Below are 13,616 nucleotides of genomic sequence, written 5' to 3'. Positions count from 1 at the left end.
TTTAATGTGTTTGCAATAAAGAAAAACTGTTAGTCGCTTTGCATTATTGACCTGGAATAAAGAAACACAAAACCACTGCCACAAGGAACATTCCTTTGCGCGTCTGTCTGAGCTCCAGTAGTTTATGTCCGTGAAAATATTTTCTGTGAACAAAACTGACCAAATGTTTCAGTTCAGAAGTTCTGTTTTTCCTTTAGGTCTGATGTCTTGATATTCTCCTTTCCTCTACCGTTTGACGAGGTGAAGATCATTTGACCTCCAGAAGGTGTGCAGGTCATAGAAAAACACACACACCATCTGGACACAAGTGTGATATACACCCTCATTACAACAAAATTACACACCACAAGACACACTCAAGTATGCAAAGAGAAGGCTGGGGACTACATTTCAGACTGGGACTGTTTTACATTTGTTTTTCTGTTTTAGTGGGATTTAGAGAGAGAGAGAAAGAGGTTTTTGCTCTAATTCTCTGATTTAGTTCTGGTTGGGTCAGAATAAGCCCCTCTGAGTGTTAGAAAGAAATACAGAGAGACTGTGCCTGTCCATTAGAAAGTGATTGTAATTCTAAGCATTTTACAGCTTCTCTCACAGAGAGATTTCTTGGAAGGAATTCTTGCTGCTTATGAAAGAACAAAAAATGGGGTGAGTGGAAAGAGAAAAGAGAAAGGGAAAAAAGGGGAGAGAGGAGAGGAGAGGAGGGAGATGTGTGCCAGTGTGTATATGACTCGCTGTCTGAGGGTGAGAGAGAGAGACACACACACACACACACACACTTAAATACCAAAGAGAGAAACCCCCTTTCACTAAAACATTCTCTCACACAAACACACATCTCCATTCAGAGACGGCACCACTGCAGTACTTCTTACTAGGACAGGACACACACACACATTCACACACATATTAACAGTCTTCATCTGCTCATGGCTTGTGGGATGCAACTGCCGACCCGGAGAGGACACCAGTGGAGACTCATCCAGCATTTCCTCCAGATGAGCATCCTGCTCTCCGTCCTGTGCCCACCCACAGTGCCTGTTCCCTGGGACAACGACTCCAGCAGCGGCCCTGGAGAGGTAAGAACCGCAGAGAATGACAAATGATCCTAGGCGGCAGAACTGGAATGCATGCAAATGACTGTAAGCAAACCATGCTTACCCAGAACAATATTTCAGTAGTATGTCTGAGTACAACCTAATTAGAATACATATATATGTATACAAAAATATGCATACTTGTAAAAATTTTTAAAAAATTCTAAAAAGAAATAAAAAAAGTAAAAAAAAAATCAGTATCTATTGTTTTTACATATTATAATATATATAAATACACACACACACACACACACACACACACACATAAATTTAAAAATCTACATACATGACATGACTTGATCAAATATAAAAATGTCCAAGTACAGTACAACACTTTATTGCCATTTTCAAAAAGTTTATTTCCAGACAGTACATTCCAGACAATGATGATTTTTAAAAAGATTTTTCAAAGGTTGAAAATTGTTGCTGTTACAGTAACAAACACTTTACAAAGTACAGAGTAGTCATTATAAAACAAGAAATACATAATGGACAACCACAGTAAGAGTTTGCACCAAAAAAATCAGTTGTGAAAAAAATACCGTCCCTTACAGTTAGTGTATTAACCTGTGTACATTTCTAAATAATCAGTATAAAAAATTACAAATATTTTTAATATGTAGAAATCTACATAAATATGTAGTATACCTGTAAAAATGTTAGTGATTTTCTTTTTTTATTCAATATCTATAACTATAATATGTTCATATAAAGTTACTTCAGGTTACTCCTTATGCACTGCATAATATATACAGTATATATATATATATATATACATATATATAATATATATATATATATATATATATATATATATATATATATATATATATATATATATATATATATATATATATATATATATATATATATATATATATTATGCAGTGCATAATATAATGCATTTTGGATTAACAAAAAAATATAAAGATTTAATAAATGATAAGAAATAATAAATAAAGTATAAAATGTCACAATTTTTAACATATGGAGTCATCATTGTGAGAATGTCATGTGAGTTGATTGCTGATAGACTGTAAACACTACAGGAAAGATTGATGGCTCTTGTAAAGATCAGCTGGGGGATAAAACATTGCAAAACTAACCGCTGTGGATGGATGTGTGCAGGGCTCTGAGGTCAGGTTTTGTCTTCATTGTGGGGACCAGATGTACCCACAGGAATAGCAAAACCCGAAATCACCTCCGCTGTGGGGATCAGCCAAAGGTCCCCACGAGGAAAATGGCTTAATAAACATACTAAATAACATTTTAATAACATTGTAAAAAATGCTGAAAGGTTTAAACTAGGGTTAGGGGATAGAAAACATCATGAACTCAAAATAAATACAAAAGGAGTCACTGGAAAGTCCCAACCTTGATAGAAAAACAAACGTGTATTTGTACGTGTGTGTTTTGGTGTTAAGAAGCTGAATTTTTCCAGTCTGTCTGGTATGGCATTCTTAAAAACAAACCTGTTTCTTATTGTAAGTCTGACAAACTGGGAGACAAGGTGTGTGTGTGTGTGTGTGTGTGTGTGTGTGTGTGTGTGTGTGTGTGTGTGTGTGTGTGTGTGTGTGGTGGTGTGTGTGTGTGTGTGTGTGTGTGTGTGTGTGTGTGTGTGTGTGTGTGTGTGTGTGTGTGTGTGTGTGTGTGTTTTCACAGTCCTAATCAATCTAGCAATAGAAAGAGTTGTTTACGGTTTCAAATTTGCATTCGATAGCTTGTGGTGTGAGTAAGTTTGAATCATGAAACAATCTGGCCCCTGTCTGACCATGAAGTATGTCTGTGTGTGTGTTTCTCATTACAGTGTTATGCTAAGAGAGACTGATGATGCTTTGAATGAAAAATGTTTTAGGAAACGACTTCATTTCGATTATAGTAGCAGTGTTCCCAAATCTGTAAATCTCAAACACAAACAATCTCTCTCCTCATCGATCAGTTCCTGTGTCTTTTCTGTATTCGTCTGCAGGTGTGGGTGAATATTGGCTTCAGTGTTTACATGTTTGTTTACTGAGTGCTGAGTCATATAATGTTTTAATGAAATATGAATCAGAGCATATGCACTCATGTGCTTTTAGTCTCATTTTAATATAAATGATTGAAAGCATTTTTAAATATACAGTCATATATACATCTCGGTTTGAGCCGGATGTGAGTGTGTTTTGAGTGGAAGACAGCAGTGCCCTCTTGAAGAGCTATTACATGTGTTTGCTTTTTTTGATTAACTCTTGCCAGATAAGCCAGCCAATGTTGATTAATTTTCTGAAATCGAATCGTCTAAGCAGTTCAATATTGATTTTAATCTTTTTATTAAAAAGATCTCAAGCAAACACGCCTGCCCATATAGTCTCCGATTCACAGTGGTTGAATCCCAGTCTTCATCTGTGTGGTGAAAGAGTCATTACTCAGGACTGAATCTGCTCTGGATGTGTGTGTGTGTGTGTGTGTGTGTGTGTGTGTGTGTGTGTGTGTGTGTGTGTGTGTGTGTGTGTGTGTGTGTGTGTGTGTGTGTGTGTGTGTGTGTGTGGTGTTATTGTGCAGGGCTGTGAGGGTTTCCAGGTGGATGTTTGCGGTGTGTGTGCAGGGGACGGGAGCTCGTGTGAGTTGTTCAGCGGGACACTCTTTCTTTCCGTGCTCTCTGTTGGCTACCACAAGATCCTGGACATTCCTGCTGGAGCTCAACGAATCAAAGTACAGGAAACACAGAAGACCAGGAACTACTTAGGTAATTGAACTGAATTCCTCCTAGCTCTTCTTTTTTAATTTACTTTAGGATCATTATGATGGCACGCACACTCCTGAAAACAGTTGTGTTGTTTAAAAAAAATTTTGGAAACCTTGACATACAGTATTTTAAAACAAACTGCATTTATGTAAAATAGATCTTTTGAAACATTATAAATGTCTTTGCTGTCACTCTTAATCAGTTAAATGCATCCTTGCCAAATAAAAGTATTAATTTCTTTAAAAAACAAAAAATTTACCATGCACCCACATTTCTAAGTTTACCAATAACTTCAAATCAACATTTGGTTCCAGTTTATCTTAATTTCAGCTTAAAATCTGCAATATTGTTACTTGTTATTACACAATAAAAAAAATCTGAATAAAAATGAAATCACAAAATTCAGACCCTTTTTTTCAAACTGAATAGAAAATTTAATAGAAAAAACAGCTCTTAAAATATTTGTTTCATCCTGAAGGTTTAAGCATCTCCTTCCACGTTCCATTTATTAAAAAAAATTAAATAAATTATTATTCTTCAGAGTGCCATATCTTAAGATGGAAGCTGGTTTTACTGTTGCATAAAGAAGCATAAGACCGCACACTCATTGCACGTGATTCTTTATTTACCAACATTTCGGTGCAACGCCTTTGTCAAACGTTGGAAAATAAAGAATCAACTTCAAATGAGTGTGTGGTCTTATGCATCTTTATGCAATTTTGATGTATTCAGACTGGCACCTCGTATGGTGTGCATATGCATGCTAATTTTACTAAGGAGCTGGTTTTACTGTACAGGGTTTCTAGCTGGTCCAAGCTGGCAGAGCACTTTGTATTAGCAGAACAACAGCTACCACATTCCAGACACCAGCTGGTGTGGCCTGGTTTTTTCAGTATTAATATGTGGTATGGAACCACCAGGTGTCCTCCTTCCATCCATCATCTCCCCCCCCCCCCCCCCCCTCTGTTTCTTCAGCTCTCAAGACAGCGACTGGTGAGTCAGTGATAAACGGTGACTGGGTGATCGACAGGCCAGGACAGTTCTACGCCGCGGGTACTCAGCTCACATACAAGCGGCCCAATGAGATACGCAGCAGAGCGGGAGAATCCATCACTGCTCCTGGCCCGACCAATCAGGAGCTGCATCTCTTTGTGAGAGACCACTCCTACCGTATGACATCACAAAACTGCCATGACTTAAGATTCAAATAGAATGTGGCTGCACTTATTCTACACTTCAGGAAAAGTCCAGCTTACTGTGTTAATATATGAAGGGGTTTTCTGTATTGATTTTTCACCTTTTCTGAATTACACGTTGAAATATGTTGTGTTAAAAGGTTAAACCCGTAAACTTAACAGATAATGTCCTGGCAGAAAATGACAAGCACCTTTTTTTTTTTTACACAGTGTGATGTATTATGTTAGAAAGTAAGGAAGTATATCTATTTTTATGAAAACATTAGCTTCTAATTAAGTCCATATGAATAGTGTGTAAGACTGTGGATTTGGATTCATATTTTTTCAGGTGATTTATCAGCAACCCAATCCAGCAGTGTATTATGAATACATTCTACCCAAAGACCCCATCACCGACAATAATTCAGATGCATATTCTTTCTCTAGTGTACTTCCTCTGGGTAAGTTTTTCTTTCAAGGGATAGCTCATCCAAAAACGAACATTCTGACATTATTTCCTCACCCTCAAGTTGTTCCAAACTTATATGAGTTTCTTCTGCTAAACACAAAAGAAGGTATTTTGAATAATGTTGGTAACCAAATGTTTGCTTGTAGCCTTTGACTTCCATAGTTTGTTTTATAGTACACCTATACAAAGTACTTTCATAGTTTTATAGTAAAGTACTGTAAATGTCAGTGGGGACCAGCAACTGTTCAAAAGTTTGGAGTCAAGTCAGTTTAAAATATACAGTATATAATTTAATAGTAAAGACTATTGAATGAATCTTTTCAAATAAATCCTGTTCATTTGAACTTATTTTCAACCATGAATTCTGGAAAAATGTGTCCCTGTTCCCACAAAACTATTAAACAATTTTTGACATAATAATTCAAAAATAAAAATAAAAATAAGCACCAAATCAGTATATTAGAATGATTTCTGAAGGATCATGTGACATTGAAGACTGGAGTAATGATGCTGAAAAATTCAGCTTTGTCATCGCAAAACTAAATTACATTTAAGAATATGCTGAAATAGAAAATAGTTATTTCAAATTGCAATAATATTTCACAATATTACTGTTTTTACTGTATTTTTGATCAAATAAATGCAGCCTTGGTGAACATAAGAAACATAAATATTTAAAAATCTTACAGACTCCAAACTTTTGAAAGATTATGTATTCCAAAAAGTATCAACAAAATTCCAAAAAGTAACCAGGAATGTAGAATAATATGACCATCTTCCAATGACTTGTTAAGGAATGATTGACAGAATGTTTCTGGGTTTTCTTGTTGTTTTAAATGATATCTTCTAGGTAATAGGGAAATGTACTGTATGTGCTGAAATGTTTTACCTTTTTTTTTCTTGCATGTATGCTAAAATCTTATGCAACCATCCATCAATTTCATTCTGTCCTCCAGCAGAGAGTCATGGAATATTTCCTGATCCTGAGAATAGTGACAGTGAAAACTCACTGAGCAGCTCTCATCCTAACCAAGTTCCATCGGACCCTATAACCCCTGAACCAGTTCCTCTGTACAGCTGGCTTGCCATGACAACAACCCCCTGCAGTGCTACCTGTGGAACAGGTACTTCAGTTACTAGTCATTACATTATTTCTGAAAACCTTGCACTGTGTGTTTGTGGTTCTTTCTTCCTGTTTAATTCGAACTAAATGGGCTGTTAAAAGATCCCTAGAAAATGTCCAAGACAGAAATAGAAAATAATTGTTAGATTTTCAGTGTTTCTGGCCCTGAGACATGTAAACACATTGCTGTGTCTGATGAATGGTGTTCTGTATGCATGCATTCCAGGCCATTGCAGAGGTTTCATAATGTCCTCACTGTTTAAAATCTAAATCAAAACCAGAGTAACCATACTTTTGTGTCTGCAAATAAAATCAAAACAGATTGGTATTCTCTTAGCAGCAGACACTGTACTTGTAAGACATCACAATGACAATGTTATGTCTTCCTGTCCGTCTCTGTTTAATCTGTTTGTCTGGTGTATGTGTGTGTGTGTGTGTGTGTGTGTGTGTGTGTGTGTGTGTGTGTGTGTGTATCAGGCAGTCGTCAGGTTCTGTTCGGCTGTGTGGAAAGAGCTACTCAAACTTCTGTACCAGGGGATCTGTGTAGCTACACCAGCCATCCTGGCCCTCAGGTAGAAGAGTGTCAATCGCAGCCTTGCCCGACCTTGTGAGTGAACATACACAGTCTTTTACAGCAGACACTGAACTCTAAAAGCATTTACTTCTAGCTCACTTTTTCACTTTAACTTCAGAACAGTTAAAGTATATTTTACAGTATGTACACTCAAATAAAATGTAGTTTTATAAACTTAATGTAATGCATCTTTGTCAGTCATGCATTAATGAAACATGTAAGAAACAGGTAAAATTTCTGTAATAATGCTAATAAATTAAATGTGTTTAAAAAAAAAACAATAACCAGATTTAGGTATTTATCATCAACAAACCCAGTTTCTTTCAATCTCATACATTTTAACTAACTGAATATTTCTTGTTCCACAGCTAACCATATTTTATCCCCATGTTCATACCTTTTTAACTGAATAAATTTAATTGTTTTCACAATGAACAGATTTGTGCTGATTTTAAGCAATTTTAATAATGTCATTTTGAAAATGTGGTAATCTAAATAAAATCAAACAGATGCAAATAATAATAAACTTTTTTTTTGTTAAAGTTCAGGAATCTTTGCCTGTTTCTTTCATTTATTAGTTTATGTTAAAACTGTGTTATTCTAATATATATGGAAATTTTATAAGCAGTTCAAAAACATAAAAAATTTAGATATATATTTTTTACTATAATCATCACAATGTAGTAAGCACACTAATATTAATGTACTAGTAGTATACTTGTATATTTCTTGGAAGTAAATTGAACCACCATTTAGTTTATAAAAGGATACTTTTAAGAGTAATTTAAACTTGAATAACAGTTGAATAAACAAATCTTTTTTTAATTTGAACACAACACATGACAAGCAGACATACAAGCCTGCTCTCTTAAAACATCCAAAAACTGTCCATATGGGCTGAAGAGGCATAAACGGGTATTTCCAAATGGGGCAAATAAGAAGCACATGTGGGGCAAATAACCAAGCAGTTGTACTTCAGTCAGTGTGTGTGCGTGTGTGTGTGTGTGTGTGTGTGTGTGTGTGTGTGTAGCTGGGATGTGGGAGAGTGGTCTGAATGCAGTAAGACCTGTGGTCCAGGGTTTCAGAATCGTCAGGTGATTTGCCAGCAGACGCAAGGACACCATGGCAATAGCACAGTCGTCGTGGCGACCAGCCTCTGCGATAGCACAGAAATGCCCGAGATGACCACTGTGTGCCAGCTCAAGATCTGCAGTGAGTGGCAGATCCGCTCAGACTGGACAGAGGTGTGTGAATGTGTCTCAGTGTAAGATGAGATTCATATTCATAATTATGTTTCATGACATCTTCTACCACCTGGAATAAACAGAAAGCATCTGTAACATATAAAACTTGCCTTGGCAACTAACTGATATAAAATATGTTTATTTATTTAATATGTAAAATAAAATAAAAAAAAGCATTTGTACACTTTAAAACATTACAAACTTGATTTATTTCATTAAAAAAAAGCATTTGTACACTTTAAAACATTACAAACTTGATTTATTTCATTGCATTAGGTAAATTTAAATATGGCATAAGTAAAATATTTCTTAGGTTCACTGTATGGCCATATGACAAAAACTGTTCACAAAAATTCCTAAAAACAGATGGTGGCTAATCTTACCTGCAAAAATGCATAAAATTAAATGTCAGAAGTGACAGTCAAAATGTTTAGATTGATTCAGAAATTATAATTAAAATAAATGCTGTTCCTTTGAACTTCTTGAAAAAATCTTGAAAAAAAAATGACACAAAAATAATTTCCACAAAAATATTAGGCAGCACTGTTTTAAACATTGATAACAATCAGAAATGTTTCTTGAGCAGTAAATCAGCTATATTAGAATGATTTCTGAAGAATCATGTGACACTGAAGACTGGAGTTTTACATTGTACTATTTCGCATTATTAGTGTTTTTACTGCTCAAATGAATGAATATAATATACATTTTATGAATATGTTAAATAAAAACCAGTTATTTAGATTGCACTATTTCGCATTATTAGTGTTTTTACTGCTCAAATGAATGCAGCTTTGGTGACAGGAGAGTCTTTCCAAAACATCAGAAAATCTTACCAACCCTAAACTTTTGAACGGTATTATATATGTGGATCAGATCGTGGTCTTTGGAGATAAACAGCCATCAGTATAAAGTGCTCAGAGAAAACACTGGTTCCAGTTAAACCTCTCTCTCTCTCTCTCTCAGTGCTCAGTGCCATGTGGAGTAGGTCAGCGCAGAAGAGAGGTTGTGTGTGTGGATAACCTGGGTGACATCGTCTCTGATGAGGAATGCAACATGGCCCTTCGCCCACAGGACCTGCAGAACTGTGACAAAGGCGTGTGTGCCAGCAGCTGGTTCTACTCTCTCTGGAGCGATAGGGTGAGAAATCTGTGCGCTTATCTTTGCTATTTCACAGTAGCACTTCTAAGATAGCCATTTTTTTGTCTCCCCGCAGTGTTCTGCAGACTGTGCGGAAGGAAGACGCAGCCGGTCAGTGGTGTGCATGATGAGTCAGACCAACTCACTGCCACTGGACAACTGCGACGATGAGGATAAACCTGACGAGCTAGTGCCGTGTGACCTGGGTCCCTGCACACAGCAGCTGGAATGGTACTCAGGACCATGGGGACAGGTGCATGAATGCACACAAACACACACACACGCAGTCAAATACTGTATTTTTTAACCCTTGGGCTGTGTTGAAAATACCTAATTTGGTGTTACCAGTCAAAAATTACCAGCCTTTTAAAAATTGCTTGTAAATCTGTCACTATATTGTCATCTATTTTTGAATTTTTTTTTTTACCTTTATTTGTATAGCGCTTTATACAATACTGATTGTGTCAAATCAGCTTTACAGTGTCAAACAGGAAAACCAGCTAAAGTCAGTTCATTGATGATTCAGTGATGTCATCATCCAGTTCAGTTCTCTTCTGATAGTGTCTGTGCAATCAGTCAAGTGTCCCCAACTAAGCAAGCCAAAGGAGACAGTGGCAAGGAACCAAAACTCCATCAGTGACAGAAATGGAGAAAAAATAAAAAAAACAATACAAATCTCTACTTAATTTCCATAAGCTAACACAATTCAGTAACAATAATAAAAACCTAACGATCGCAAACCTAAATAAAAACAAGCTAACAACATTTTACACCATGCAACAAATGACAGTCGTGACCTAAATATGATTTTTATTTACAATAAAATAAAATCCGGCAGTCACACGCACACTCAAGCCCTGAGAATCTTGACGTTCTTGGGTAATTTTGAGTCAGACTTGTGAATTCACTGAATTGTTAACCGGAGACTGGATCATTTGAATCAGTGAGTTGTCGACTTTAGAACAGCTGCACAGTCCAATTCACGAATGAATCATTCAGAGCGATTTGCGAACCCATTTAAAAGATTCACTGAAAAGAATCACCTCATTTCTCCAGTTCAAAATAATAAGGATGACATGTTTTTAAGAAATATAGTGGAGTAAAAAGTACGATATAAGTTAAAAGTTTCTCAAAATAATAATACTCACATAAACTACATACTCAAAAAATGTTCTAAAGTACAGTAACAGCAGTGTTGCCAAGTCTGCGGTTTTCCACTGAATTGGACTACTTTATTACTGTTGCCGCAGGACGTTTTTCATGGCTGCGGATTAAAGCGACCCCGATAATTAAGCCCCTGGATTGTGAATTTTACCAAGGGAACCCTGCCAAAAAAGTGTATTTTACCCCCAGAATGCAATTTTTAACGGGGAACCCGTGATTGGGCTAGTTTTGAGTAACAGTAAAAGAGTAAAAATACTTCATTATTGTCCACCACTGTGACAACACAAGTATAACAAGGTGGGGAAAAAAATCCCCCCCCAAAAATCACAAAAATTTAATTTCTGTTATATATCCTGTGTAAGCAAAGTCTGCACGTTTTAGCCCAATGCAATAGCATTTTCGGGAAAAAGATAATTAAATGTCAAAATGACCAGAATACAACTTGAGGTTTAATATTTGTGTGTGTGTGTGTGTGTGTGTGTGTGTGTGTGTGCGTGAGTGTGTGTGTGTGTGTGTGTGTGTGTGTGTGTGTGTGTGTGTGTGTGTGTGTGTGTGTGTGTGCGTGTGTGTGTTACAGTGCTCGTCTGAATGTGGCAATGGTACCCAGAGTCGAGGTGTGGTCTGTGTTGTCCAGAACAATGGGCAATTAGAGGTCACCTCAGATGACCGCTGCTCTCATCTGCCCCGTCCTCTCAGTGCACAGACCTGCTTTCTGAAGAGCTGTGGAGCACAGTGGTACATGACAGAGTGGAGCTCGGTAAGGTTTTCTCACACACAGTGCAGCTTGTCTTTAACCACATTATTTCAGCTCCACTGATGTAACAGGGATGTTTCTAACTACCTCAGTGTTCTCGTTCTTGTGACGGAGGCTTTCGAGTGAGGGAGGTACGTTGTCTGCAAGATGATCTGACCACCAGCCATGACTGTGATCCTGCTCTTGAACCGGTCAAACAGGAGACGTGTAACACACACACCTGCACGGAACAGATTGGTATGATTTTCTTATGTTTTATACATTCTCTTTATCTAGTATTGTTAAACATTTTGCACACCAGAAATGATCAGTCTGTCATTTACTCACCTTTATGTCATTTCAAACTAGGGCTGGATATCAATACAGATTTCCCAAATTGAATCTAAATAACAACCAAATTAAATCATAATCACAAAAAACATATTTGAATATTTCACAAAAAAACAATTAATAACTCATATATATACAATTACGTACTGTTATTTTAGAAAGAATTCTCTGTCTACTATTGCTGTGAATTATTATGGCCAGTCTTTCACAAATAATTTAAACCAGAAGCTTGTTTTTTTATTTGTTAACTAAAACTATTAAAAATAATTTTCAGTAATTAAAATAAAGCTGAATTAAAATAAAAAATAAATATTACATGAAAAACTTAAACTTGAATGAAAATTTACCAAGTAGCTGAAATATGTTTAAATATGTTTGAAGTGCTCAAATTATTAAAGCTGAAACAGAATTAAAAATCTATATAGAAATAAAACAAAAACTAATAAAAATGAAAAAAAAAAACAAAATGACTAAAAATTAAATTTAAAAAGAAAACTGAAAATATAAAATTAAAGTTAATTAAAAATAATAATAAATGTGCACCAATAGTATAATTAATACAAAAATAACTGTTTTTGGACTATCTATTGACAGAGCTGGAATTGTGCTGCACTAATGCTGAATGTTTTTGATTTACTAAAATGTATACTGGCTCATAAAAGTCATTGCATTGTGCATAGTAAGCCAAAACAACACACAATACAGAAGAAAAGATCACTTTCTACTGCTATTATATTGTGACTTTTAAATGAACATTGTACTTAATCAAAAAATCTGTATTTTTACCCATTTATTTTCAAACCCATATTTTTTCATCCCAGGGAACAATAAAGTTTATCTTAAGCTGAATGCTTCACTTGCTCTTTTCCATACAATGAATTAAGGTGAATGAAAGCTAAATCTATCAAGCGCCACAAAATGACAAAAAAGCACAAATCAAGTGTAAATTAGGTGGTACATAATGTTAAAAAAAACTTGCGGTTAGGAACAATATGTGTATGAGAGATGACATAATTTTCATGTTTGGGTGAACCATACCTTTAATCTCTCTGTCTCTCTCTCTTTGTGTCTCTCTCTGTAGATGAGTCCTGCAGGGATATGTACTATAACTGTGTGGTGGTGGTCCAGGCCCGTTTGTGTGTGTACTCATACTATCGCACCACATGTTGTGCATCATGCTCTCGGGTCATTCAGAGAGACACACTGCGTAGAATCAGGTGATCTGGCTGCCTTGTTGATGAGATGTGACACCACCGCTCTCCTTTCCTGAATGATGATGTCCATGTCTCACCATGACATCATCCCTCACCTGTTTTCAGCTGGATCTGACCCTGAGATGACATCATTGTTCAAAGACTTTAAGTATATGTTCACCGCCCTTCTTTTTTAAAACACAATATGAGAATGCTCCATGAGCAAATGAATATTTATTGCAAATAAAAACAACCAAGCCTCTTTTACTTCATTTATCATGTCTAAAAATGAGCAATGACTCTTTGCATTTAAATGGTTATTTATATGACTAATAATTTACGTCTAAAATGTAGGGGGGGGAAGCATTTCAGAAATAAAAAGCATGCTTTTATGTGTAGCTTTTCATGATGCACATTGTTACAGAGAAATTAAAAACACCCTTATGCTTCCTTTGGAAGCACCAAGACTCAGCTGGGGAAAGGCACCTCCTCAGGGTTTCTCATATTTAAATTTATTCAGGAACATACAATATATCCAGCCCTGTGCTGCATCCCTTTACAGAAATACACCACTGCTGCCCTCTAGTGGAGGCAAGAGGACACGTTTCAATTCTGTATAATAACCAGTTTA

General features: G+C 36.1%; 1 protein-coding gene across 2 annotated transcripts; it reads left to right on the top strand.

Moving 5' to 3' along the window:
- The first annotated feature begins 442 nt into the window (after positions 1 to 442).
- On the top strand, positions 443 to 13,377 carry LOC109056237 (thrombospondin type-1 domain-containing protein 4-like). Of its 2 annotated transcripts, none has more exons than XM_042710971.1 (12): positions 443 to 1,076; positions 3,636 to 3,819; positions 4,795 to 4,970; positions 5,344 to 5,455; positions 6,423 to 6,587; positions 7,064 to 7,193; positions 8,191 to 8,404; positions 9,371 to 9,544; positions 9,621 to 9,797; positions 11,286 to 11,465; positions 11,555 to 11,699; positions 12,874 to 13,377. In XM_042710971.1, the coding sequence occupies exons 1-12, from the start codon at positions 927 to 929 to the stop codon at positions 13,011 to 13,013; spliced, it is 1,947 nt and encodes a 648-aa protein (XP_042566905.1). In that variant the 5' UTR covers positions 443 to 926; the 3' UTR covers positions 13,014 to 13,377. The 2 variants fall into 2 exon arrangements, with proteins under 2 accessions (XP_042566905.1, XP_042566847.1); XM_042710913.1 differs by having other exon boundaries at positions 447 to 1,076; positions 6,420 to 6,587.
- The last annotated feature ends 239 nt before the right edge of the window (positions 13,378 to 13,616 follow it).

Source organism: Cyprinus carpio, chromosome A1 (assembly GCF_018340385.1).
Source record: "Cyprinus carpio isolate SPL01 chromosome A1, ASM1834038v1, whole genome shotgun sequence".
Taxonomy (NCBI): domain Eukaryota; kingdom Metazoa; phylum Chordata; class Actinopteri; order Cypriniformes; family Cyprinidae; genus Cyprinus; species Cyprinus carpio.
This window is presented reverse-complemented; position numbering and strand designations above follow the sequence as displayed.